The following is a 22,944-nucleotide window of genomic DNA, read 5'->3' on the forward strand; positions in this document are numbered from 1 at the left end:
CTTCTTGTTACTGTGTTTGGCATATTGAATTCGTCACGGGTAGCTTGCCAGGCTTTGCCATGCGGGCGAGATACTCTCGGTAGCTTGCTGGGCTCTCCGAGAGGGGCGGAGGAATCGAACCCAGGTCACTCGGGTCGGCCACGTGCAAGGCAAACGCCCTACCAGAGCGATAGCACAGCGGTAGGGCATTTGCCTTGCACGCAGCCAACATGGCCGACCCGAGTTCGATTCCTCCGCCCCTCTCAGAGAGCCCGGCAAGCTACCGAGAGTATCTCACCCGCACGGCGATATGCCAAACACAGTAACAACAAAGTCTCCAGTGGAGACGTTACTGGGCCCACTCGAGCAAATCGATGATCAACGGGAGGGCCTTTACCTTTACCTTTAAGAAAAAAAAAAGTCTTGTCTAGAGTGTTGGGCTCCAGCTCTGCCCTAACACTCAGAGCCTCCGCGGGAAGCTTGATCCGAAACTGGCACCAGCTGGTGACCCTGCTGAGCTGCCACAGGCTCCCTCAGCCTCCCTCCCGGGTGAAGCAAGCATGGGGACTTGCTGTGTCAGCCGGCCTGGCCCCCATTCTGCAGAGGCCCATCCACACTCAGTCGCCTCAGCTCGAGAATGTGGAGCTGAACACTCCTCCCGGCCCTGCATTTTCTGATACTCTGGGCCGGAGACCCAAATGGCGCATCGGTAGCCCCTGGAGTGAGAGTCATGAGCAGGCTGAGCGCGGCCAAGGTGTGGTGCTGAGCCCCTGCCCCAGGGCCGGTCCTGCTGTGAAGGCGGGAGGCGCTGAGGGAAAAGCTCTCAGCATCCTCAGCTGCACCCACGGGCGGCCGTGCCCGTGCTAAGGGAAGTGTCCTCACGTGAGTGTCACTTGCTGGGCAGGCTGCTGGTGAGACGATCTGAAGGGTGCGACAGGCAGGAAGTGAGAGGGACGGGGCAGCAGGCTAGGAGTGTCATCATCCCCAGAACCACACACCCAACCCGGCCTGACCGGTACAAAAGGGGTCTTTATTGAGGTCTGGGTCAGGATCAGGCACTTGGCCAGAGCAGCAGCTTAAATATGAGGCAAGCAGGCAGGAGTTAGCCATGCCCAGCGGTCAGTCGGGGCGGTGAGGCTGTCGGCACAGAATCTCCCCAGATGGAAAGAAGTTGGGGGAGGAAGTGGGTGGGGAAGGGGCCGCAGAGCAGTCTGGGTCAGAGGCCTGGTGGGCTGGGCAGGAAGCGCTGGGTGGCAGGTCCAGCAGGGAGGGGACCGGGCTCTCTTGCTCCGCGTGCCCCTCAGGCCTAGGCCCGAGCCTCTGGCGGGGCAGCCGTGCTGGGGGCCCTGGCCAGGCCTCACTTCTTCATCTTGGCATCGTAGGTGCCTGCGTTCTTGTAGGCACTCACGTAGCCACTGTCGTCCAGGATGTCCTGTCGCCCGGCAATGCCCTTGCCCTTGCCGCTCTCGTCGAAGCGCTCCTTGTGGGAGCCCGTGTACTTGCTGGTGTCGGTCAGCCGCTCCACAGCACCCCCGGTTTTGGCTTTCTGTTTAGAGACAGTTTCCCTGGGTAGGGAGCCAGCCCTTCCCACCCCCGCCAAGAGGCACCCCATGCGGCTCCCCTCAGAGGCCACCCCAAAACCAGCAGCACACTTACGGTGACGCCCACGTTGGCTGGCTCTTTGCCCGCCACCAGCTGGCAGATGGCATCGAAGGCCTCCTCCTTGTTCTTCCCCTTGAATCGCTTGGCAGCCAGCTCTTCGAGAGCTTTCTTGAACTCTTCATAGTTGATGACCCGAGCCGACTTTGCCCTGCCAGATACGGGAGCTCCGTGAGTGCTCCCCCTCCGTGGTGACCCCCCCGTCCCCACTGGCCCGGGTCTCCCACCACCCCCGACCTGGGAGCGTCAGAAGCAGGGGCCTGGGGCTCACTTGACTTTGGAGAAGACGATGTCGACATCGGTCCCGGTCACAGCCTTGCCGTCGGCCACCTTGCAGTCCTTGCACAGTTTGGCCCAGTTCTTGCCGTTCATCTCTTGCCCGCTGGCCTTGGGGTCACCATGGATGGCAAACTTGCGGAAGCTCTCCTCCAGCCCAGCCACATCTGTGCTCGTTGCCATGTTCCCCTGTGGGAACCCACTTTTATTCGGGGAGCCCCTTCCCTCCCCAAGCCCCAGAAATGGGTGCCTGTGCCTCTGAGGGTCCTGGGGCACAGCTGCCCAGGGAGAGGGGCTGGCCACAGAATCCTACGGAAGAGCCCCAGGAGGCAAGGTCCTGTTGCTCAGGGCCAGCCCAGCCCGAGTGAAGTGGAGAAGCTGAAATCATGATGCCCACACGAGGCTGGGAACAGAGTAGCACTGTCCAGAGGCTGGGAGGGCAGCAGCTGGGGCCATGGCTTTGTCTGGCCCTGGCACAAAGCCTGCTGGGGTGGAAGTGAGGGTGGCAGAGTTCCATGCCACACAGAGGGAGGGCCGGGCCACGGCGCTGGCCGGGCAGGTACTCTTGCGAGGGCTGTGTGTCTATCCGTCCATGAGGCCCCAGCAAAACCCAGCCCAGGTTGAGAAGGTGCCAGGGCACAGGCAGGGGTGCATGCCCTAGGCAGGGGTGCAGCTGGTCTGGCCAGGGCCTTGTTACTATTTGCTGTTAAACAAAAACATGAGGGGAGCGGGAACTTGGGGCTGGCCTGGCCACAGTTTGTGAAGCCTAGAGACAGTTGCTAAGGGAGGGTGGTGCTGCTTGGAGAGTGTTGCTAAGGGCAGGATGGTGTCAGGGCGGCGCGGGGAGAAGCTCCCAGGGCGGCTGGGCTGGGCTGGGCTGGGGAGCAGGGGCCCACGGGTGGGGCACGCCAGTACTCCCAGTGCCTGGGGCGCAACCGTGGCTTCCTGGCCCCTTGCCACCCATTGAGGCTGTAGCCTCCCCATCTGTAGGGTTTCGAAGAAGCAAGTGATTGGGGGGGCTTGTCATAGTGGAGGTTGTGGCTACGGGCCTGCAGAGGCATGTCAGCGAGTGGGCTGTGGTCTTGGCCCAGGACTTCTCACACCTACAGCCTGCACTGAAGCTGGCCTCCCCGGGCTCTGCGCCTTCCCTCTCCTAGTGGGTGGGTGGGGGGGCGCTGGCCACACCCTGAGCACCACCCTGCCACGGACCGATGTGCTCAGCCCTGACCACCCCACCCAGGACCTGTTCCCCCTGGCCACACCTACAGCCTGGTCCCAGCCCACCCTGACCACACCTACAGCCCAGCACTGCGGAGGCTGGCCTTCCCCCCCCCCCCCACAGCTGTCGACCTGCGGGCCTGGACCAGTCTCTGCATCCGCACTCTCCCCCACCCCCCCCCCCGCAGGAACCGCCTCTAATAGGTCTCCTCCTAGGCCCCTGACCACCAAGTCCTCAGCAACACTCCCCATGCAGAAAACACTCCCCCTCCCCCCAAGCCTCCCTGACCACACCCCAGGCCTGCACTGTGGCAGCAGCCCAGGACCAAGGCCACCCTCCAACTCCCACCCCAAGGCCCGATTCATATTCGCTCAGCACCCATGCCACCCCCACTGCTTTGAACCACACCCTCGCCCTGCGGTGTCCACACACCCACAGCCTTCATGCCCCACTCTCAGGCCCACACCCCCATGGAGCACCCCCCCTATGTCCGCGACCACATACTTGCACATACAGACCCCCAGGTACTATGCTGCGACGCCCCTCTCTGTGCTCAGCACCCCCGCTCCCCCCCACCTCCACTGCAGTCTTCCTGACCACACCCTCTGAGCTCTCCAGAACCATCTATGCCTTAGAGCTTCCAGGGATCCCTGATCCAGCCCCCCTTCCGCTCGCTACCCCAGGCCTTCATGCTGAAAGCATTTTCAGAGACCCTACTAGCTCCCTCCTAAGTGGCTGCTCCCGTGCCACTGACTCTTAGGGTCACTCTCCAGCCACGCCACACCCTCACTCTGCTGGTGTATGCAGCCAGACTCCAAGAACCCAAAGACCGTAAGCTTGGTTCACCCAGGTACAGTCTAGGGGTGGGCTTGTAGCCTCAGGGTGCTTGTCTCGAGGGCGGGAGGGACTGGCAGGATCCAGCCTCCAGTGCTCACTTCTAGTCTGTGGGAAGATGGAGGCTCCGATGATCTCAGGCCCAGGGGTCTGCAGGCTGTTGGTGCGGCGGCCACGCCCGTGAACTGGGGCCACCCGCCTGCACCCGCTAGGACAGCTGGAGTCATCAATCAGCGGGGCATGTGGGGGGGTGGGGGCTGGGGTCCAGGGAGGGCCGCTCGCTCGCCTGGCGGCTGCGCAGGAATCCAAAGGGATAGAGACCCCCTCCAGGCCTTTCCCATCTCACCCCCTTACTTATCGTGCAGGATAACAGGTAGGATCGGCGCCCGGGTCTCCTACCGGCTTCCACCTGGTGGCTACTCCTGCAGAGCGCCGATGGACAGAAGGACGCGAGAATGGACCCACGGACGCGGGAGACCCGGCGGCTCCGCAGCTCTGCTCCCTGCCGGCTCCGGGGCGGGACTGCAGCCCGGGCGGCTCCCTCGTATTATCCCCTGTTTCTCGGTCTCCATAGAGACGGAGTCCCACCCCCGGGCTGTCTCGGCGAGAGAGTGACCAAGGTCATGCTGGCTCCGCCCCCGGACACCGCCCTCCCGGCGCCCGGGCTCCGCGGGGGCGGGGCCGCTGCCGGCGCCCTGCGCGCTGCTCGGGGCTGGGGGTCCGGCCCTCCCCAGCTCTGCTGGTCCCCTACTCGGGAGACGGCCCCGACTGGGCTCGCCCGAAGTTCGGAGCAGGTTCCTAGCTCCGTGATAGAATCCAGAAGCCGTAAGAACCCCAAAGCCGTGGTAGATTCCCAAAGTCGCAAGCCGAGGCTGTCTGATGGGTTCAGGGGAGGGGGCAGCCCCTGACTCCCCTTTTCTCTGGGGTAGTGAATGTCCAGCCTCGAGCGCTGGGAGAGGGGAAGCACGGCGAGCGAATGACGGGGACCGTCCCGGCACACTGACGCAGTCCTACGGTCCGCGAAAATTCTCCTGGACCTCCGGGGTCCGCGGCCGCCTCTGGTGCCCCCCACCCATGCCCGGTTCGGGCACCCGGATCTCTGCTCCCGCTATCCCCGCCGGAGCCCAAAGCCTGCTACCAGCCCAGTCTCCAAGAGCAAACCCCATCTTCAGGAAAATAACCTCCAGGCAGATGTTTCCTAACCGGGAGTGAGTGAGCGAGGCGTCCCCGCGTACCTGCCGGCAACACCCCAGCTCACAGTACAGCGGCCCCTGCCCGCTGCAGACCGTCCACGAGGGCCCGTGAGCCCCGCCGTTAGAAATGCACGATGTCCGCAAAAGCATAAAAAAGTTTATTCGAGCATTATAGTCGGCGGGGCAGGTATTGCTGAATCGTGGGGGAGGGGGGCCGAACCCGCCGGCCTTAGGCGCCCCTAAAGTGCACTCGTCGCGGCGAGGGTCGGGTGTTGCATAGAGAACCGGGCCGGCCGCTCCTCTTCGGCCCTCCGCCTCTGGGCACCGCTACGGCAGACGGGCCTCGCCGCCGCCCGGCGCCCCCGGCTCGCCGCTGCTCAGGCTCACGAACACGGCGGGCGCACGTGCCTGCAGCGCCAGCCCGGGCTCCCGGTCCTTGGCCCCCGGGGCCGCCAGAGCGGCGCTGCCCAGGCGCGTCTGCGCCACTGGGATCTCGTCCATGGACTCGGCCGACGCCGAATGGTAGGCGCCGGCAGGATCGGCGGGGAGCTCCGAGCTGGTGTCCTCGGAATCAGATGAGAAGCTGGAGGGGCCGCGGGGGGCCAGAAACCCTGAGGGGCAGAGGGGACGGTGAGGACGCCTGCCTCGGGCCGCCCTTCCCGTGAGGAGCTGCCCCCCGAAGGCCAGGCAGGAGACAGGAAGGGGGCTCACCCGTCTGCCTGGGGGCCACAGAATTTGGCACCTTGCACACGCGTCTCTTCCTCTTTTCCTGCGGAGACAAGGGGGAGTATGGACGTCCCCGGCCCACACTCAAATGGCCCAAAGAAGCAAGAGTGCGCGCCAGGACACGGCTTCGTTTCCCTCCCCTGCCAGCGGGCAGGGGGTTCAGGGCAGTGCCCCGTACCTGGGGTCTGATCCTGGGAGGTGGAGCCAGCGTGTCTTGGGAGGAGGGTGGCACAGGCCCCACTTGGCCAGTGGTGGCAAGAAAGCCGGAGGAGCTGCCGCTGCCGAGGAAGCAGGCCGGGAAGGTGGGGTGCTGTTCCTTCGAGCCCACCTCCACCCCCAACTCCCAGAGATAGCCCCAAGCAATGAACCACAAGGGGTTAGACCTGCCCCCTTTCTACCCACCCCAGGTGAACCTGCCATGCAGCGGAGGGGGATGGAGGAAGATGGCTGGCCCTGGCAGGAGTGAGCCAAGTGACACTCACTTGGCATTCAGTGTGACCAGTCTGGCATGGTCAGGGGACTCAGGGTCCACCTGACCAGAGGTCCGCATGGAGAAGTCCGTCTCCTGGGGAAGGTGGTGGTCAGGGGGGCAGGAGGGTTCGCTGGGAGCCCACCCAGTCCTGGCCGTTCCTGAACCCCTTCTCAGGATTTTCTTCCAGCTCAGTCTCTGCGGGGCAAAGCCTCTCTCAATTCGGTGCAGGGAACCCCGGCAGCCCCCCAACCCCCTCCACCCAGTCCCGGGGACACACACCTGCTCAGAGCAGGAGCCAGACTCCCCGCCCCCCTCCGCCCGCCCGGGACTCCAGCCTCTGGCTGCTCACAGCCGGAACGCACCCGCGGCTCCGCGCACGCTGCACCCCCTTCACCCTCAGACAATCCGCAGAATGTCGGCTTCTGCGTGCACTGGGGGAGAAAGATGGGCGAGGAGGGGGTCCACCATCACCCCAACCCGACCCCGGTGGAGGGCAGAACTAGGCTTCGTGACTGACCCTCCCCGCGGCAAGGGAGTTGCAGACCCAAACCCCAGCTGCAGGAGGTCGTGCAAAGGGCGGAGGCCCGCACCTCGGCAAGCAGGATGCGCCCGGCCCCGCCCCCGGGGGCCGTAGGTGCCGAAACAAAAGCACCGACCGCGCCAGCCCGGCAGGGTGGGGGGCGGAGCCCGCCAGGCCAGTCCCCGCCCCTGCCGGCGGGGGGAGGCACCCGGACAGCTGTCGCCGGCTCGGCAGCCGTTTCCATGGAGACCCAGGCGTCCTGACTAATGCAGAGATGACACTGTAACAGCAACGCCGCCGTCTCTAAAACAAGCCTATGTTTGGGGGCAACGGCTCCAAATTGGGGCCCCTCCCGCATTCCTGCTCAGGGTGGGGGTGGGGTGGCTGCCTACGGGGCCCTGGCAGATCTGGGGGACTGAGCCCAGCCTCTGGCCGCAGTGTGACCAGACACTGAAGTCGGGGCAAGCGCCATGCCCACCTCTGCCCGGGCGGCCCTCTGAGCGGAGGGGGTAGTGGTGAGGGCGCCAATCCAGCAGGGGTCCCGAGAAAAAGGAATGGGGTCAGAGGTCAGCCATGGGCCATCCTCCTGCTAACTCCAGGGCATCTCCCTCCCCTGTGGACTCAGCACTCCTGCAGGCCTGGCAGAGCAGCGGGCAAAGCCCCTGATGGGCTCCTGGAGGGGGTCCCAAGCCTCTGAGGATGATCTGAGAATCCTGAGCAACCAGTCAGTGCGGAAAGTCTGGGGGTACCACCCGGGTGCCCCACTCTTTTCTCTCGCCCCTCACCCAGCTCTCCCTTAGCTCCTCCCTCTGCCACCTCACTTCCCCCTCGGGTCACTGGTGCTCAGGGCTTACTCCTGGCTCTGTGCTCAGGACTCACTCCTGGCTAATCTGGGGAGCACATGGGGTGCTGGAGATGGACCCCGGGTGGTCACTGGCCTTGGCTATCTGCAAGGCAAGTGCCTGATCTGCTGCCCTTTCTCTCCCAGGCCTCCTTCGTGTCTTTTGCAGATGATATCAAATGCCCTCACTGCTGGCACCTCTGGCCCAATGCCGAGGTCAGCAGTGACCATAAGGCGGAAGCCAGAGCCCAGGGTCCAGGCGTCCAGGGTCAGCCCTGCTTCTGCATTCACTGGCTGCAGCTGGAGACTGCCCGCTCAGTCTCGTCTGGGAGTGGGTGGGGATGGTGCCACCAGGACCCAGGGCAGGTCCTCAGGGCGGCGGCAGGGGGTCTCCAATCACAGCAGCACTCCCCTCAGCCTGGCCCACCCCTGGCAGTGAGGACAGGAGAGGCGGGGTCCCCAGCCCTCCCTCCATCCACCCACTGGACTGTGTTTGTGTCCAGTTGCCATGAGGACCAGGGATGCAGGGCCCAGCCTTCCCAGCAAGGCCTGCCTGGGCCCCCTGCCTTCCCAGTCCCTGGAGACTTTGGGGACTGGGCCCCCCCCCACCCCCAGCTGCTGACCTCAGGAAGTAACAGGGCGTGGGAATGGGGGTAGGCGGGCCAGCAGCTGGGTGGATTCCTGCTTCCAGGTCCTTAACTCTTCCCAGGCCTGGCTTCCCTGCTGCCTTCCCGGCCTCCATGACCCTGGGTGTGGCAATGCTACCTGCCTCCCCGCTGGCTGGAGGGTTAAGGCTTGGCAGGTCAGGGTGGAGAAGCCCACACTCCACCATGACTCAGTCTCTGCTCCGGTCCTACCCGCTTCCATTCGCTGGGGACGAGCATGGAGGCACATGTGCTCCCTCAGGCTGCCCCACACCAGAGCACGTGGGCAGTGGCTTAAGACGGGACACGGGGGCCGGTGGCCCTTCGCCCTGTTACCTCACCGGCGTCTCCCTACACCCCAGGGGTCCACCCACACACAGGTCCCCGACTCCCACCCCCTCGGGGCCCTGGGCGGATTCTCTACCTGAATGGGCCGTCTTTCTGGGGGACACAACTTGAACTCCCGCGCAGCGGGGGGCTTTGCCTCCTGCGGTGGGCGGTGCTGCACGATGTACTCGTAGGTGGTGAGCTTGTGCCACACTGGGGGGGCAGGAGTGAGGAAAGGATCAGGGCAGAGGCACCTGGACCCAAGAGGGGGAGGCAGGGCCCTGGGCGCTGCTGCAAGCACTGAGCCTGGGGTGAGACCCGGGCATGGAAGAGCCACGGGCAGGGCCTGGCCTCGGGGCACTCCAGACCAACGGACTCACTGAGGTAAATGTGGAAGCAGAGCAGGTGGCCGAGCAGGGCACTGGAAAGCAGGCCCAGGAGGATGAGGAGGGCGGCCAGGACTGGGATGGTGGGAGCCTTGGTCTTCAAGGGGGCAGCAGGCAGAAACATGAACCATTCCTCGGTGTCATTCTTCAGGTCTGCCGGCACAGACGGGCTGTAAGCAGGGACGAGGGCAGGGCCAGGCGGAGGGGGGCAGGGGGGGAGGTCAGGGGGTGCAGACTGACCTTGAAAGTGGCTGTCAGTGCGCAGTTGCATGGGATTGACAAAGAACTCCACAAAGACATAACTGGCCACCACCACAAGGAGCACGACACCCAGTAAGGCGGTCACCACGCTGTGCAGAAAGAGCCTGGGCCCAGCCGTGGGCAACTGTCAGCACCCCGCGCCCGGCTGGGTGTAAGGGCCCAGAGCTCAAAAGGGTTGGGACGGGAGCCACACTCCCAAGGTGAAGGGAGCCTCCACTGCCAGCTCCTCCAGGGCCAGCAGAGACCCCACACCTGCCCTCAGTGGCGCCCAGGCAGCAAGTGGCCTTCCAGCACATTCCCTCAGACCAGTGCACAGGGTCTCTGGGCACACCGGCCCAGCCTCATCTACAGGATCACAGGCTTGGGCACCTGTATCCCCAGGAGCCCCATCCTCCCATCGCCCCTCACCCGCCCCCCATGCCGTCGCCCTCGCTCTCACCTGTAGTTCCTCTCGCCCACGCAGTTATTTAGCCACTTGCAGTGATGGTCAAAGCCGCACACACATTTATTACAAGCACTGCAGTGCTTGGAGCGCTCGCTCCTGCGGAGGGGAGGGGTCACAGCGTGGTCTGGAGCTCAGGCTCCCCTGCCCCCTCCACGGCTCACTGCTCCTAGCTAGCGGAAGGACCCCTGAGCCCCTGCCTACACCGCGCCCGAACAGCGGGAACGCACGCGCCCTCTGGCGGCACTGCGGAGCTGGGCACCCAAAGGAGGCCGCGCTACGAGCACGGGCATGGCTGACACACTCGGCTGCCTGCGGGGGTGACGGTGGTGGACCGTGCCAGCTAGGCTTCTTTTCCAAGCCAGGACCCCTGCACCGACCCAGGAGGGCCGACGCATGCTCAGGCCGGGGAGCAGAACTCCGAGAAGAGGGGTCCAACTTGAATCTTCCCGACGTTATTTTGGGACGCCTGTTCCCCTGCTCGTTTATGGCGTTCTCCCTGAAAACCTGTCTGTCTGGGCTACTCCAAAGGGAGACAAAGGACAAGGCGCGTGATGGTATGGGGAAGGGTTAGAGGAGGCCACGGGAGGAAGGTAATTGAATCTCCTAACCTCCGGGGTCAAGGAGTGGGGGTTCCCAGGGAAGCCCCAGGGGAGCATGCCTGATGGGGCCTGACCAGCTCAGAACAGAGAGCCCTGCGGTGGGGGGGTGGGGGTGCAAGGGCAGTTACAGGCAAACAGCATGCGGACTGGGTGGTCTGAGTCCCAGGTCCTCAGCATCCTCTGGCCACTGGCTTCTACCATCCGGTGGCCAGACCTCTTCAACAGGCTGCCTCGCCTTCCCAGCAGGAGTCAGGAGCTGCCCTTGGCCACAGTCCTGGAGACCGGGAGGCAGAAGTGGGGCAGGGCCCCAGCAGACAGTCTGGGCCAGCTCAAAGCATGAGGACTCTGAGTCGTCTGTTCTCTCACCCACCAGTGCCGGCGGACAAAAGAGGTGAACCAGCTGCTGGGCGCCAAGCGTGTCCGCTGCTGCCCTGAGGCTCAGGCCAAACTCAGTCTGAGCCTGAAAGGCGCGCCTGCCCTGTAGGAGGCAGCTCTGGGGGGTCAGCACTTGGGAAGGACTCAGAGGCCAACTCTCCTGGCTCACCCCATCTAGGAATCAGTGGTCAGAGGATGCGGTAGAGCCCAAGGCCCCCCAAGTCAGTGCCTGGACATAAGGCGCCTCATCCATTTCCGATCACTTGTCTCCTCACCTCCCTTGCCCAACTTCCTGCCTCTCCCTCGGGATGCTGGATGGCACACACGAGGGTCTCAGGCCTCGGGCGACTGGCCAGCTCTGGACGTGCCCCTTACTGCTGGGGCACACGCATCGCCCGCATCATCCGCGACACAGTCCACTCACACGTTCACGTCGCACAAGTTGCAGTGCAGGTTCTCGATGACGTGTGCATGTTGGCTGCGGTTGAAGATGGGCAGGGGTCCTGAGTAGCTCTTGTCCCGCACATTGGCATCTGCTGGATCTATAGTGACAGCAGTCAGATGCACCACGAGGTGGCAGAGAAAGATGGCGCCCATAAACTGGCCCGGCAGGTTAAAGACTCACTCCTTGCTCAGTCAGATGGAGCCCCACCAGCGCCTCCTGTGGCCAGAGTGGCTCTTCCTCTACAGGCCAGCCACCCGAAGACGCAGGCTGACCCCTCCAGCCCCCAGCCCCCCAACAGCCTCCATGTCACAGCCCTTCAGCACCTCCCTAAGCCCCAGAGAGCCGTAGACTGGGCCCTGGACGATCTGCTCTGATAGTGAAGTGTGTCTGAAGTCAGTTCCACAAAAGGGAGCCGGGCTGAGTGGAGAGTGGCTTGCAGAAACGAGTTCAGACACCTGCTGCCTCCCCCTCCTGGAGCCTGGGCATTTGCAGTCTTGCCACTGAGTGTCTAGGGTAGCCTGGTACATTCAGAGCCCAGCTGGAGGCAGCCTGGCTAATGCATGAACCAAAAGGAAGCACTTCCGGACCTAGCTGCGCAGGGCCCGGGCCACCTGCGGGAGATGTCTACACCGACAACTTGCTGCCACTTCTGAATCTATGCAAATTCACCAAGTCCACCCGGGCATGCATCCGTCCATCTCTCATCAGGCGGGCTGACAGCAACCCTCCGTCACTGATGCTCTTGCCATCGGCTATCCAGTCACCTTCCTCCCTCTTTCGCTGTTCCCCCCTACACCTGCCACCCCCTGCCCAAATTGCCCTAAGGTCCCAAGAGCTGAGCTGTGCTATAAACGGGGTGGGGGTCCCATGGCCCACCACATCATCTTCAGCCCCAGGGTCCAGGCTACAGGTGAGGTATATCTTGCCCAGGCTATCCCCTGGTCTCCTGACACTGCTCCTCCTTCCTGCCTGGGTCCCCCTGCAGACCCTCACTGGGTCCCACAGGGAGCTTTGAAAGCTGAAAGCTATAGGAAAGTCCTTCAAGGACCCTCCCACTCAAGTTTATGTATTCTGAAGCTCACTGTTTGTGTTTGTTCCTGTTTGGGAGATGGGAACATTTAGCAGTACTCACTTCTGGCTCTGTGCTCAGGGATTATTCCTGGTGGTGCCCAAGGAATCCTATGCCAGGCAGGGATTGAACCCAGGTCAGCCACCTATAAGGCAAGCACCTTAGCCCTGAAGTCCCTCTTCAGCCCACAAATCTGGGTTTTTATGTGACGCCTCTTGTTTTTAAAATGTCGACAAGGAACTGAATTGTTCTTTCAATGTGTCTGCAGATAGACACTTCAGATTCATCCTCTTTGTCAGTAACTTAGTTCTCCGCTAAAACAATCAAGTCTAGGCCAGCCGAGCTCGGGGCCGCTGGTTCTGACTTCGGACTGAGCTGGGCGTTGGGGTGGAGGAAGGCAGGGGCTTCCAGGCCAGAGCTGTGTTGTGGCAACAGAGAACAATAGAGGAAATAATATTGGCGGCTGGGGAGCCTCCAGGCCATATAAGGACCTGCAGCCTCATTCCTGAGCAGGAGGAAGCCATTAGCTCAGAGCCATTCGAGGGGGTTCCGCTGGGCGGGACTGTGTCCATCAGTAGTTCTGAGCGGGCACTCGAGCTGCAGAGATTCCGACAGGCTGGAGAGCGTGGTGCAACCTGTCTGGAATGGCATCTAGGTAAGAGAGGCCGATGACAGGAGACTGGAAGAGGGCAAAGCCATTTAAGAGGTGCCACCAGCCAGGTCGGCATGAAGAGGGGGCGGAGCTGCACTGCAGAGCTGAACAGCAAATGGGCACCTGGGCAGGTGGGACCACTGGCCTCCAGTCCTCCTCTGCCCCCAGTCTGTGGCTGCCACCCCAAGGAACACTGGCCGTCTCCAAGCTGAGAGCCCAGAGCCGAGCCCACTCTCTGGCCCAGGCCAGTTCCAAGCCCTGGTGGTATTTGATATTACCCAGCTCAGCCCACAGGGCCCTGAGAGGGCCTTGGCTGGAAGGAAGAACACAGCTGAGAAAGGGAGCCGCCACACTGGAGACTCAGGGAGCCCAAAGCCGCGAATGTGCAGAGAACAAACCCTTCACCCACACACTGCCCAGGGGATGTCTGAGCCCCCTGCTGTGTCGCCTGAGTCTGAGCCCCAGTTTCTTCACTAGAGAGGTGGGCTCGAGGCACGTAGTAGCAGTGACTCTTGTCCACTGTTCTTTGCTCTGGTTCTGCTTGCTCCAAAGTCCATGGTTATTCGGCAGCTTTCCCAGGTCCCTGGATAGTAGAAACGCCCAGATGCTGAGGGCCTTCCAAGGCCCGTGAAACCTGACACTAAATCTCACTAAGCGGGAGTTCCAGTGACTGCTTTCAGGTGACACCCTCTCAGGTTCTGCCCTGGCACTCGGCAGCCAAGGGCCCCAAGTTTCCAGAACAGTGCTCACACTTAGGGCTCCTGCACACACACACATACACACACACACACACACACACACACACACACACACACACACATCCTTCCTGTCAGATGGAGGAGAACAGGGAGAGATGGGGAAAGAGAAAGGGTAGAAGAGCAGGGTCTGGAAGAAGCTGCTAGACCTGCTGTAGCCCAGAAAGTGCCAGCTGTGATTGAGCCCCCTCTGCCTACTGCCCTGAGTGCCCCCTGGCCCTCCTCCCCCGGGACCCCACCAGCACCCGTGCCAGGCTGCACTAACCCTGTCATAGGCACAGAGCCACCAGCTGCACCACCCAGCCTTGCAGCCAGGTCCTCTGCCCCGGGGGGCAGTGGAGCCACAGGCTCCTGTGAGTCTGTGTCTGTCCGGTGGCCAGGAGCCTCCGGCGCATCCTGTCAACGTGAGCTCCCTCTCCAAGGCTCTAACTTACAGACCAGGCCCAGTCACAGCATGTAAATCTGCCCATAAGTAAAACCACATTTGAAATGTACCAGGAAAATGACTATGTACAAGAATTCTACCATGACTCCTTCTGAAAAGTGAAAAATTCTTTCACAAATGGAATAATTACTCTCTAATTGATCCCTTGTCTAGCTCTGGACACGATTAGCTCAGTGGGCACTTCACAGCTCTCCTGGCTGCCAGGGCTCCTGCAGGCCCTCGGGACTGGGCATCCTAGACGTATGGGACTGTCAGTGGCCCCATCAGGAAGCTGGACAAGGAAGGCCGGGCAGGGAGGCAGCGGGTCCTCTGGGCAGAGAAAGGCCCCCCTCTTCCACATACCAACGGGCCCATTCTTTCCCAAGGATACAGTGTAGCCGAAGGGCAACCAGGCATGAGGCAAGAGGGGCATGAGGACCCCAAAGCCGATCAGAGCGAAGAAGAAGTAGAGCAGCCAGGCCAGGATCTGCAGCGGGTGTGGGGGCCAGCTCCACCCGTTCCGGCGGGACCGCTGCTGGCCCAGCAGCTCCGAGGAGGGTCTGCTGGACTTTGACGCCGCTGCTGTCCACACCGTCTTCTCAGGGGCGGTCTTGTTGGAGGGCTTGTTGCAGATGTTCATCTCCAGGGGGACAAAGGGCAGAATAAGTGCGAGCCCGGGGAGGGCCGGGCTGGAGCCCAGAGCCCCATGTCTGCCGCCAGTTTCCAGCCCAGGGGCAGGGGAGCAGGCTGGGACAAGGAGCCTTTGCCTCACTACTCTGCAGGGGGGAACCCCTGGCCCCCCGCTGACCGAGAGGGGGTTGGGGGAAGGTGGTGAAGGAGTGTGGGACCCAGGCCTTCACCCTGGTCAGCAAGCTTGGAGGGTCTGGGATTTACTCAGGACACAGCACGGCTGTCTATTGGTCAGGGGCTGTGTCTCCACAGCCATCAAAGTGAAACCCAAGAAGACATGTCTCATCTGGTAACAATATCAGGCAGGGGCCAGCAAGATGAGAACACATGCTGATTCTGTTAGGATTAGTCACTTCTGTCCTGGGGCCCAAATGCAAGTGTCAGGAGGCGACCCTGGCCTGGCTGAGGGAAACAGGAAGTGGGAGTGTTCAGACTGGGGGGAGGGTGATGGAGGGGGGTCTGACCTCTGCCCCTTGGTAGGCAGAATCCCTTAAGGACTGGGGGCTCATCCATCTCCTTAGGCCTCAGCAGGGAGGCCCGCAGCTTACACCCGGCACAGGAGGATTCCTCTGCGGTTGCTCCAGCAACAGAGGAGCTTGGGGCTAGCCTGGTGCGCGGGAGCTGAAAGGTGGGTTGGAACTGGGGACTCTGGCGCTGGCCGGCTCTGGGGAGGCCGGGCCCGGACCACCAGAGGGCAGCACGCCTCCACCCTACCTGCATCCTGTGGTCAGAGAGCAGGCTTGGTGGCCCAAGTCTCAGGCAGGGCAGGCCTGTCATTAGGGAGGAAGTGGCCACCCCATTACCTTCTGGGCCCGAGGTGGGGGGAAAGGCGCCACACTCGGGGAGGCAGGCCCACCCAGAGTTCCTGTGGGAAGGCCAGGAGCGGGGCGCAGGGCTGGCAGCCAGAGGGCAGTCAGGACCCCACACCGAGGGCCAAAGGGAGGAGGAGCTCCCACACCCCCAATTCTTCCTGGAACACGTTCTACACTTAGCCCAACAAGACCCTCAGAGTCAACTGCCGCCACCCCCTCAGTGGGATGCTCACCCCAGCTCACCCCAAACACCCTAAGTGAAATCAGGAGCCTCCACACTCGCTCCCCCCCCAACCCTGGGCAGTTTGCTTGTGCAGTTCTTGGCAAATGTGCCACCCCAGAGCTGTCCACTCCACGATGCCAGCTTTCCTAAAGGAGTGCATGCACTGGGATTTATTCACATCTTTTCCCCACAGCCACAGCCCCCCAGGACCCAGAACATACCTTGTATGTAGTAGGTGCTCAATAAATGTTTGCTGGCTTAAAAACATCTGAAACAAAGGAAACGTAGGTATAGTGAGGGGAATGGACTCCTGACCCACCTGTTACCACCAGTCCCCCACCCTGGCCCTACCTTCAATCCTTTCCCCCACCCCCATTCTGCCACCATGCACCCACACCTCCCAGCTACCCCTGCCCCTGGGCTATTAACTAATTTCTGAGGATTTGCTCTTGGCCCTTCATGTCACCCAAGGCTCAGCGTCTCCAACAAGCCCAGCCTGGATATAACTGAAGATGCCCTGAGAAGCCCCATCTCAAAGCACAGGAAATGCCAAGAATGGCTCAGTGGGGGCCACCCCCATGGTAAGTACAAGGCTGCAGGAAGGATTACTGACATTGTCTCAAGTGCCAAGTATCATCCTGGGGGTGTACCACACTTTGGGGTGTAATCTCCAGCACATGGCAACCAAAGGTGTGACCTCGCAGGGAGCATGGTAAGTGCAACCCCCAAACATGCAACAACAATAAAGGGAAGGGGACAGGGAAGTCAATCCACTAAATGGGGCAAAGAGAGTACCGGGGTTAAGGCGCGTGCCTTGTGGCAGCCTTGGTTGATCCACGGCATCGCCTATAGTCCCCGATCACTACCAGGGGTCACTTCGGAACACAGGGCCAGGAATAGCCCCTGGACACTGCTGACTGTCGCCCCCCAAAATAAATGTTTTTAATATGAAACAAATGGAGGGACTTTTGTCTTCTCCCAGGACCTCAATTAGAATCTTTTATGCTTTGTTTTGTCTTCAGTTCTTCTAAAGGGAAGAATAAAAGGCCCCGTTTGGGAGGAAAACAGGTCCCTTACTCACTGAATGGCCTGTGTCCTCATCTGAAAAATGAGGCCTGCAGGCTCTGGATAGACCAGTCATACTGTGGGGACAGGCTTCCTACAGAAATGTCCCCTAGAGGACAGCCCTTAGAGTCACCAGAAGCGTCGCCCTCTGACACTTCTGAGGTGAAAGTGCAGCCACAAGCCCCCTCTGCCCACGACTGCATCTTTGACCTGGATGGAACCTTCTTCACGTCTTCTCTGCTTTCCCAGAACAAAGCACAGAGCGAGGCTGGCACAAAGAGGGGGAGACAGGAGAAAAGCGGCTGGGGACAGGCAAAGGCAGCCTGACTATTCAGTTAACTGTGACGGCTCGAGTGGCTCAGCTGCACGGCACCTGCCTGTGTGAGGCCCTGGGTTCAATCCCTGGCAGCACAGGGTCCCCTGAGGACTGCCAGGAGTGACTCCCAATTCCTGAGCCCAGAGCAGCCCCCAAGTCCAGCCAGGTGTGGCCAAAATAGATAAATAAACCCAAGGGGCTGGAGAGATGGTACAGTGGATAAGGAGCTTGTCTTATATGCAAGTGACTTGGGTTTAATCCCCAGCACTCCATAATCCCTGAGCACTGAGCCAGGAGTAAGCCCTCATCATAGCCTGGTGTGGCTCAAAAACAGACAAACAAAAAGCGCAGAACAAAAGTAAATGAATAGTAAAGCAGCTGGAGAGAGAACAAGGGGTTAAAGTGCTTGCCTTGCATGGGCCAACACCTCAAATTCCTGGCACCACATGCCCCCTCCCCCAGAACCACTGGGTGTGGCCCAAATCCACAGAGCCAGGAGTAGCCCTTGACAACTCCTAGGTGTGGCCCCCAAGCCCCAAAGTAAATAAACAAGACAGAGGAGAGACAATATAGCAAGCAGGGCACTTGTTTGTGAATGACCCAGATTCAATACCCCTGGCATCCCATATGGTCCCCAGAGCCCCACCAGGAGTGATCCCTGAGCACAAAGCCAGGAGTAAGGTTTGAGCGCCACTGCACCACTGGATGTGGCCCAAAAAACAAAACAAAAAAGTAAAATACAGGAAGAGCATCTTCAAGATAAAGTTAGGCTACCTTGCTTTATATGCTTAATCTATAGGTAATCAGGGCTGGAGACACAGAACAAGAGTTAAGGAAGGCACTAGCTCTGCATGAAGCCAGCACAGGTTCTATTCCCAGCACTCCATAAGCCCCATCAGGAGTGAGTCCCAAACAGTCAGGTATGGCTCCCTGAACCAAAAATAATAGAACTGTAGCACTGTCTTCCCATTGTTCATCGATTTGCTCAAGCGGGCACCAGTAACATCTCTATTGTGAGACTTGTTGTTACTGTTTTTGGCATATTGAATACGCCACAGGGAGCTTGCCAGGCTCTGCTGTGTGGGTGGGATACTCTCGGTAGCTTGCTGGGCTCTCCGAGAGGGACAAAGGAATCAAACCTGGTTGACTGCGTGCAAGGCAAACGCCCTACCCGCTGTGCTATCGCTCCAACCCGTATATTTACTATACAAATATAATCGATCAGTGGTGGAGTTGGGATTTGAACCCTAAGTTCTCTTACTCCAGGATCAATGCTCTTTCTTTGTTTTTGGGCCACATCAGGTAGTGCTTAGGGCTTACTCCTGGCTCTGTGTTCAGGGGTCACTCCTGGGAGGCCTGGGGGAACCATGTTTGGTAACGGGAATTGAACCTGGGGTATGACTTGCAAAGCAAGTGGCTTACTCGCTGTATTACCTCTTTGGGCTCCTTCACACTTTTTGTAGGTATGTTTTTCCGGGTGGGATTATGAGGCAACAAGGAGAGGAAAAAAACAGTCAAGGTTTAAAGGCACTCCCCAAAAATAATAATAAAAATAAATAAGGGCAATCTTTTTTCTTTTTGTTTTTTGCTTTTGGGGTCACACCTGGCAATGCACAGAGGTTAGTCCTGGCTCTGCATTCAGGAATTACTCCTGGCGGTGCTTGAAGGACCACATGGCAAGCTGGGGATCGAAGCTGGGTCAGCCATGTGCAAGGCAAATGCCCTACCACTGTACTACCACTCCAGCCCTCAATATGGGCAATTTTAACATTTGAAGTTGTCCTTCCCACCTGTACTTGCATCCCTCCCTCAAGGGAACTCCACTTCCAGCAAAACAAAAATTTCAGAAGGCTACCAAATGCTGTCAGAAGAACCTGACCAGCCGAGTGGTGTGGTCTGCCCCTGGGCTGAGGCTTCCCTGAACCCGGGCAGGATGGCTGAGGGTTTCGAGAAGGAGAGAGTTCAGTTTCCAAAGAGGACTAGGAGGGGAGACCAAGGAACTGGAAGGGTGGAGTAACAGGGCTGTCAGGGAGGTGACAGCTAAAACAGGCTTGGAGGACTGGGACCTAAAACCACCGGTGAGAACGGTGAGCGAGGGCAAAGGCAGAGGGCTCTGCCAAGAGACAAAGCTTGGTTGTGGTTCTGAACTGACTCCCAGGGAGAAGCGCTGGGCCCAATTACACAAAGCCACCTCCTCTTGTCTCTCCTTTATTGTCTTTCAGAACTATTAGCTGGGAGGCAGTTGGCAATAGCTACCAAGCTCTAGTACACATACACCCTTGGGCCCAGACATTCCATATCGAGATATTTATCCTAGACATATATTCACAAAGTACACAAAGTTCACTGCTGTCTTGTTTGTAATAATAAAGGACACCAAACAATGTAAACAAATTATAGCACAATCCACACGATGGAATGAATGCTCTACCACATCACAAACAACGAGGGATGGAGTGACCTTTGAGCCACAGTTCAGGGAGAAGCAAGAGGAGGGATGTGGCTGAGTATGGTGCCAGGGAAAAAGCAAAGGGGCAGAGACGTTTAAGTGCCCACGTGCACGGATGGAGCCTTTCGGGAAGGAAAGGCAAGAGGGTGACCAGGGCAGCCCCAGAGAGGGGATCTGACTGGATTTTTCTGCAGACTCCTTGATACCTGTGGGATTTGCTGGAAACTTTTTTTGCACGTACTGCTCTTGGGGAAACTATGTGTATGGGTAAACAAAGTGCCAGCTGTAGCCTCGTGCCCGAATGACCCGGTGCCAATGTGCTCACGAGATGCAGAGCCCAGAGTCACCCTGGGCAGGAATAAACTGGTTACCGCGTATATCCACCTGCACCCAGAATGCTTGTTTCAGCCCAGTGCTTTCTCACTCTGGACAGCAAGTCTGTGCTGTTCAGCTACTGGGCAGGACAGACCCGGAACTGCTGCGGGTCTTGTCCAAGTTGAACTCAGATAACCAGGCCTGAACACAGGCAGACTGCTGGGAAGGACCCGGTCCCGTGTCAGACATTGCTAGCTCATCTCCTAGACTGTAACCCGGAGGAAAGGCACCTGGAGAGTGTGCCCTTAACCCCCACTTTCTTCTCCCAGAGGAATTTCAGGTGTCATTTCTATCCTTTGTAGGTTTTTTTTTTCCCCTAGGATCTCCATTTAAATGAGTTTGCCCATTTGAAACACTGGTTGCATGGAACACTCTGCTTTACAGCATGCACATGCGCGCACGCGCGCTCACACACACACACTCTCACACACACACACACACACACACACACACACACACACTCAAACCATTTCTGAAAGAACCGGGAACGCAAACTTTTTCACTGCAATTCCCTGCAGGTGCAGAGATATCTCTGGCTTTAAAATTCTGGGAAATGACGATCGGACGCCTCTGAGATGCGCTTCACAGCTCTCAGAAAGTGAGTTGGGAGAAATCCCAGCTCCTCTTCAATCAGCGATCTCAGATGTGGCTGAGGCTCCCCGCCCTCCTTTTCCTCTCACAAACAACACACACGAGTCTGATGCCAGGGCAAGTCAAGCTGGAAACCTCAAGCGTTCCTGGGGGTGACGTGGTCCGCCAACATATTCTGGGCCCTTCTCCTCCTGAAGCCACTGCAGCAAATGGGAATTCAGATGAAGCAAGGAAACAGGAAAGAGGGGGCGACGGGGGTGGAACCAAGGCCCACGAGGGGTGTCGGGCAGCTGCTTTCACCAGGACGTCAACTCACATGATCACAGGAGCCTAGCCTGGCCCAAGAACACCCACCAAGAAGCAGTCATTAAGAACAAAGTTGTGACACAACAAAGTAAGAAAAACAAGTGGGGAAGAAGAAAAAACAACAACAACAAAACAACAACAAAACCTTGGCTAATTAAGCACCCCGCTGCATCTCGTGATGATTATCTATTTACAAACCTGTCTCCCACCGGCCCACAGAGCAGGCAGGGCCCCACCCAGGTCGTAAAGCCACTTCGTCCACTCCAGGCCCACATCATGGCACCCTCCACCCCCACCCCAGAATATCTCAGTGATGAGAATGACTGTCAGGAGCTCAGCGGGCACTTTCCCAGTGCTCTTTCCCAGTGCTAGGCACCGCTTTAAGGCCCAGAACAGAATCCACACACAACTTCCCAACTCCCTGAAACAGGTCCTTTCCTTGCCAGCTCTCTGCACAGACCTGGGAGGAGGGAGCAATGGGGAGGGGCGGGTGCTTCTGTTACTTGACAAGAACATGCAAAGATGGGGTCTGGAACAATAACGCAGGGGGACAGCATTTGCCTTGCACGCAGGTGACCAGGGTTCAATCCCCAGCACCCCATATCATATGACCCAGGGAGCCCCGCCAGGAGAGCCAGAAGTTAAGCCCTAAGCACCACCAAGTATGCACGCCTCCCCTCCTCCAAAAAAAAAACCATGCAAAGGGACCTCGCCCCTGCACAGAGGAGGGCTCTGAGGTTCAGAGAGTCCAAGTGCTTCTGGATGGCACTGGCAAGGTGGGCAGAACCAGGATGGCCCTCAAACCTACCAAGCGGGCAACAACCCGAGAGAGAGAGACGCCTTTCAAAGCTGGAAACCCAGCGCAACTGTTCCCTTCCCCTAAGGCTCAAGCCCACCACCGTCTCCTGCAAGGCTGCCCTCCGTTCCCGTGGCCCTGGCTGGACTTGACCTTGCCCAGATCTTTGCTGTGGCGTTTGCCTTTTCCCGAAGCCTCCCCCGCGCCGCCGCCGCCGCCGCCGCCGCCGGGCTGGCTCCTTTTCCAGCTTCCAAGTCACCATCCCTCACCACTCCTCTCCGTTTCATCACCGCGGCCCTGGGCCGGCCCTGAAATCACTTTCCCTCCTGGCCTCGGCGCCCGCTGCCTCCGCGCCCTCAGAAACGTGGGTGCCCGAGCGCGGCCGAGTTGCCGGGGAGGAGGGGTGGGGGTGTCCCCCGTGCCCGGGCACCCGGGAGGCGTCTCCGTGCAGCCGTCAACCTGATGAATGCGGCCCCGCGCGCTGCCCGCTCCCGGGCGGCGTCCAGGCCCCGGCACGGCCGGATGGGGGCAGCCGCGACCCGGCGCCTCAGGTCGGGGACGGCGGCGGCGGCGGCGGCGATCGGGGGGTGGGGGGCGGGAGGGGGGTCGTTCCTCACCTGCGCGTCGCGGCGGCCGAGCCAGATCGGCCCCGCCAAGGTCACCGAGCGGTTCAGTCCCCGCGCCCGGCCGTCCACCCTCCCCGGGGCGCCGCGCTTCTAGACCCTCGCCGCGGAGGCGGCCCCGGGCACCGGGCGGCGGCGCGCCCCGGAACGGGGCCCCATCCCGGGCCGCGCGGCGGAGGTTGGACCGGCGAGTCCTCGGGCTCGGCTCGGACGGGCTGACGGTGCGGCCGGGCCGAGGCGGGCAGGGCCTCGTCCGGCGCTGGGCCCGTTCCCCTGGCAACGGCGCGGGCTACGGCGCCCCACCGCGGACAAACCACGTCGCGTCACTTCGCGCGGCGCCCCGGCTCCGGGCGGAGTTCGGCCGGGACGGCGGGGACCACTCCCCGGGCCCTTCTCCTCGAAAACCCATGTGTTTTCCCACCCAAGTATCACAGCTCGTCCCCGCGAAATCCTCCACGGGCCCCTCGGTTTCTACTCGGATGAGTCCGACGTTTTTGCGGCCCCCACCCCCACCCCAGGTCGACCCGTGCGCTCTGATAAGGATGGGCTGGGCCCTGGACGAACAGTGGGGACAAGCGTGCGATCCCTGCCCGTTAG

At 60.4% G+C, this 22,944-nt stretch overlaps 2 protein-coding genes across 5 annotated transcripts; both read right to left on the reverse strand.

Annotated features, from left to right (window-relative positions):
- Positions 1-988: 988 nt before the first annotated feature.
- TPPP3 (tubulin polymerization promoting protein family member 3) lies at positions 989-4,578 on the reverse strand. The gene is made up of 4 exons (XM_056135893.1): positions 4,367-4,578; positions 1,910-2,103; positions 1,636-1,789; positions 989-1,525 (listed from the first exon to the last, which is right to left on the reverse strand). The coding sequence occupies exons 2-4, from the start codon at positions 2,095-2,097 to the stop codon at positions 1,337-1,339; spliced, it is 531 nt and encodes a 176-aa protein (XP_055991868.1). The 5' UTR covers positions 2,098-2,103; positions 4,367-4,578; the 3' UTR covers positions 989-1,336.
- Positions 4,579-5,297: 719 nt separating this feature from the next.
- On the reverse strand, positions 5,298-22,634 carry ZDHHC1 (zinc finger DHHC-type containing 1). Of its 4 annotated transcripts, none has more exons than XM_056135890.1 (13): positions 22,342-22,634; positions 16,048-16,094; positions 14,493-14,741; positions 11,181-11,356; positions 9,777-9,878; positions 9,317-9,327; positions 9,071-9,229; positions 8,788-8,903; positions 6,721-6,789; positions 6,369-6,553; positions 6,065-6,158; positions 5,872-5,929; positions 5,298-5,771 (listed from the first exon to the last, which is right to left on the reverse strand). In XM_056135890.1, the coding sequence occupies exons 3-13, from the start codon at positions 14,739-14,741 to the stop codon at positions 5,488-5,490; spliced, it is 1,503 nt and encodes a 500-aa protein (XP_055991865.1). In that variant the 5' UTR covers positions 16,048-16,094; positions 22,342-22,634; the 3' UTR covers positions 5,298-5,487. The 4 variants fall into 4 exon arrangements, with proteins under 4 accessions (XP_055991865.1, XP_055991863.1, XP_055991864.1 ...); XM_056135888.1 differs by having other exon boundaries at positions 9,317-9,441; XM_056135889.1 differs by lacking the exon at positions 6,721-6,789 and having other exon boundaries at positions 9,317-9,441.
- Between the last annotated feature and the right edge of the window lie 310 nt (positions 22,635-22,944).

Source organism: Sorex fumeus, unplaced genomic scaffold (genome assembly GCF_029834395.1).
Source record: "Sorex fumeus unplaced genomic scaffold, SorFum_2.1 ptg000122l, whole genome shotgun sequence".
Lineage (NCBI taxonomy): Eukaryota > Metazoa > Chordata > Mammalia > Eulipotyphla > Soricidae > Sorex > Sorex fumeus.

Coding starts and splice junctions, on each gene's coding strand:
- ZDHHC1 (XM_056135888.1), bottom strand. CDS start 14,741: ATGAACATCTGCAACAAGCCCTCCAACAAGACCGCCCCTGAGAAGACG. Junction 11,357..14,492: donor GGTTGCCCTTCGGCTACACT/GTATCCTTGGGA, acceptor CTGCCGGGCCAG/TTTATGGGCGCCATCTTTCT. Junction 5,772..5,871: donor TGTGGCCCCCAGGCAGACGG/GTGAGCCCCCTT, acceptor TCTGCCCCTCAG/GGTTTCTGGCCCCCCGCGGC.
- TPPP3 (XM_056135893.1), bottom strand. CDS start 2,097: ATGGCAACGAGCACAGATGTGGCTGGGCTGGAGGAGAGCTTCCGCAAG. Junction 1,790..1,909: donor ATCGTCTTCTCCAAAGTCAA/GTGAGCCCCAGG, acceptor CGTATCTGGCAG/GGCAAAGTCGGCTCGGGTCA. Junction 1,526..1,635: donor CAGCCAACGTGGGCGTCACC/GTAAGTGTGCTG, acceptor GTCTCTAAACAG/AAAGCCAAAACCGGGGGTGC.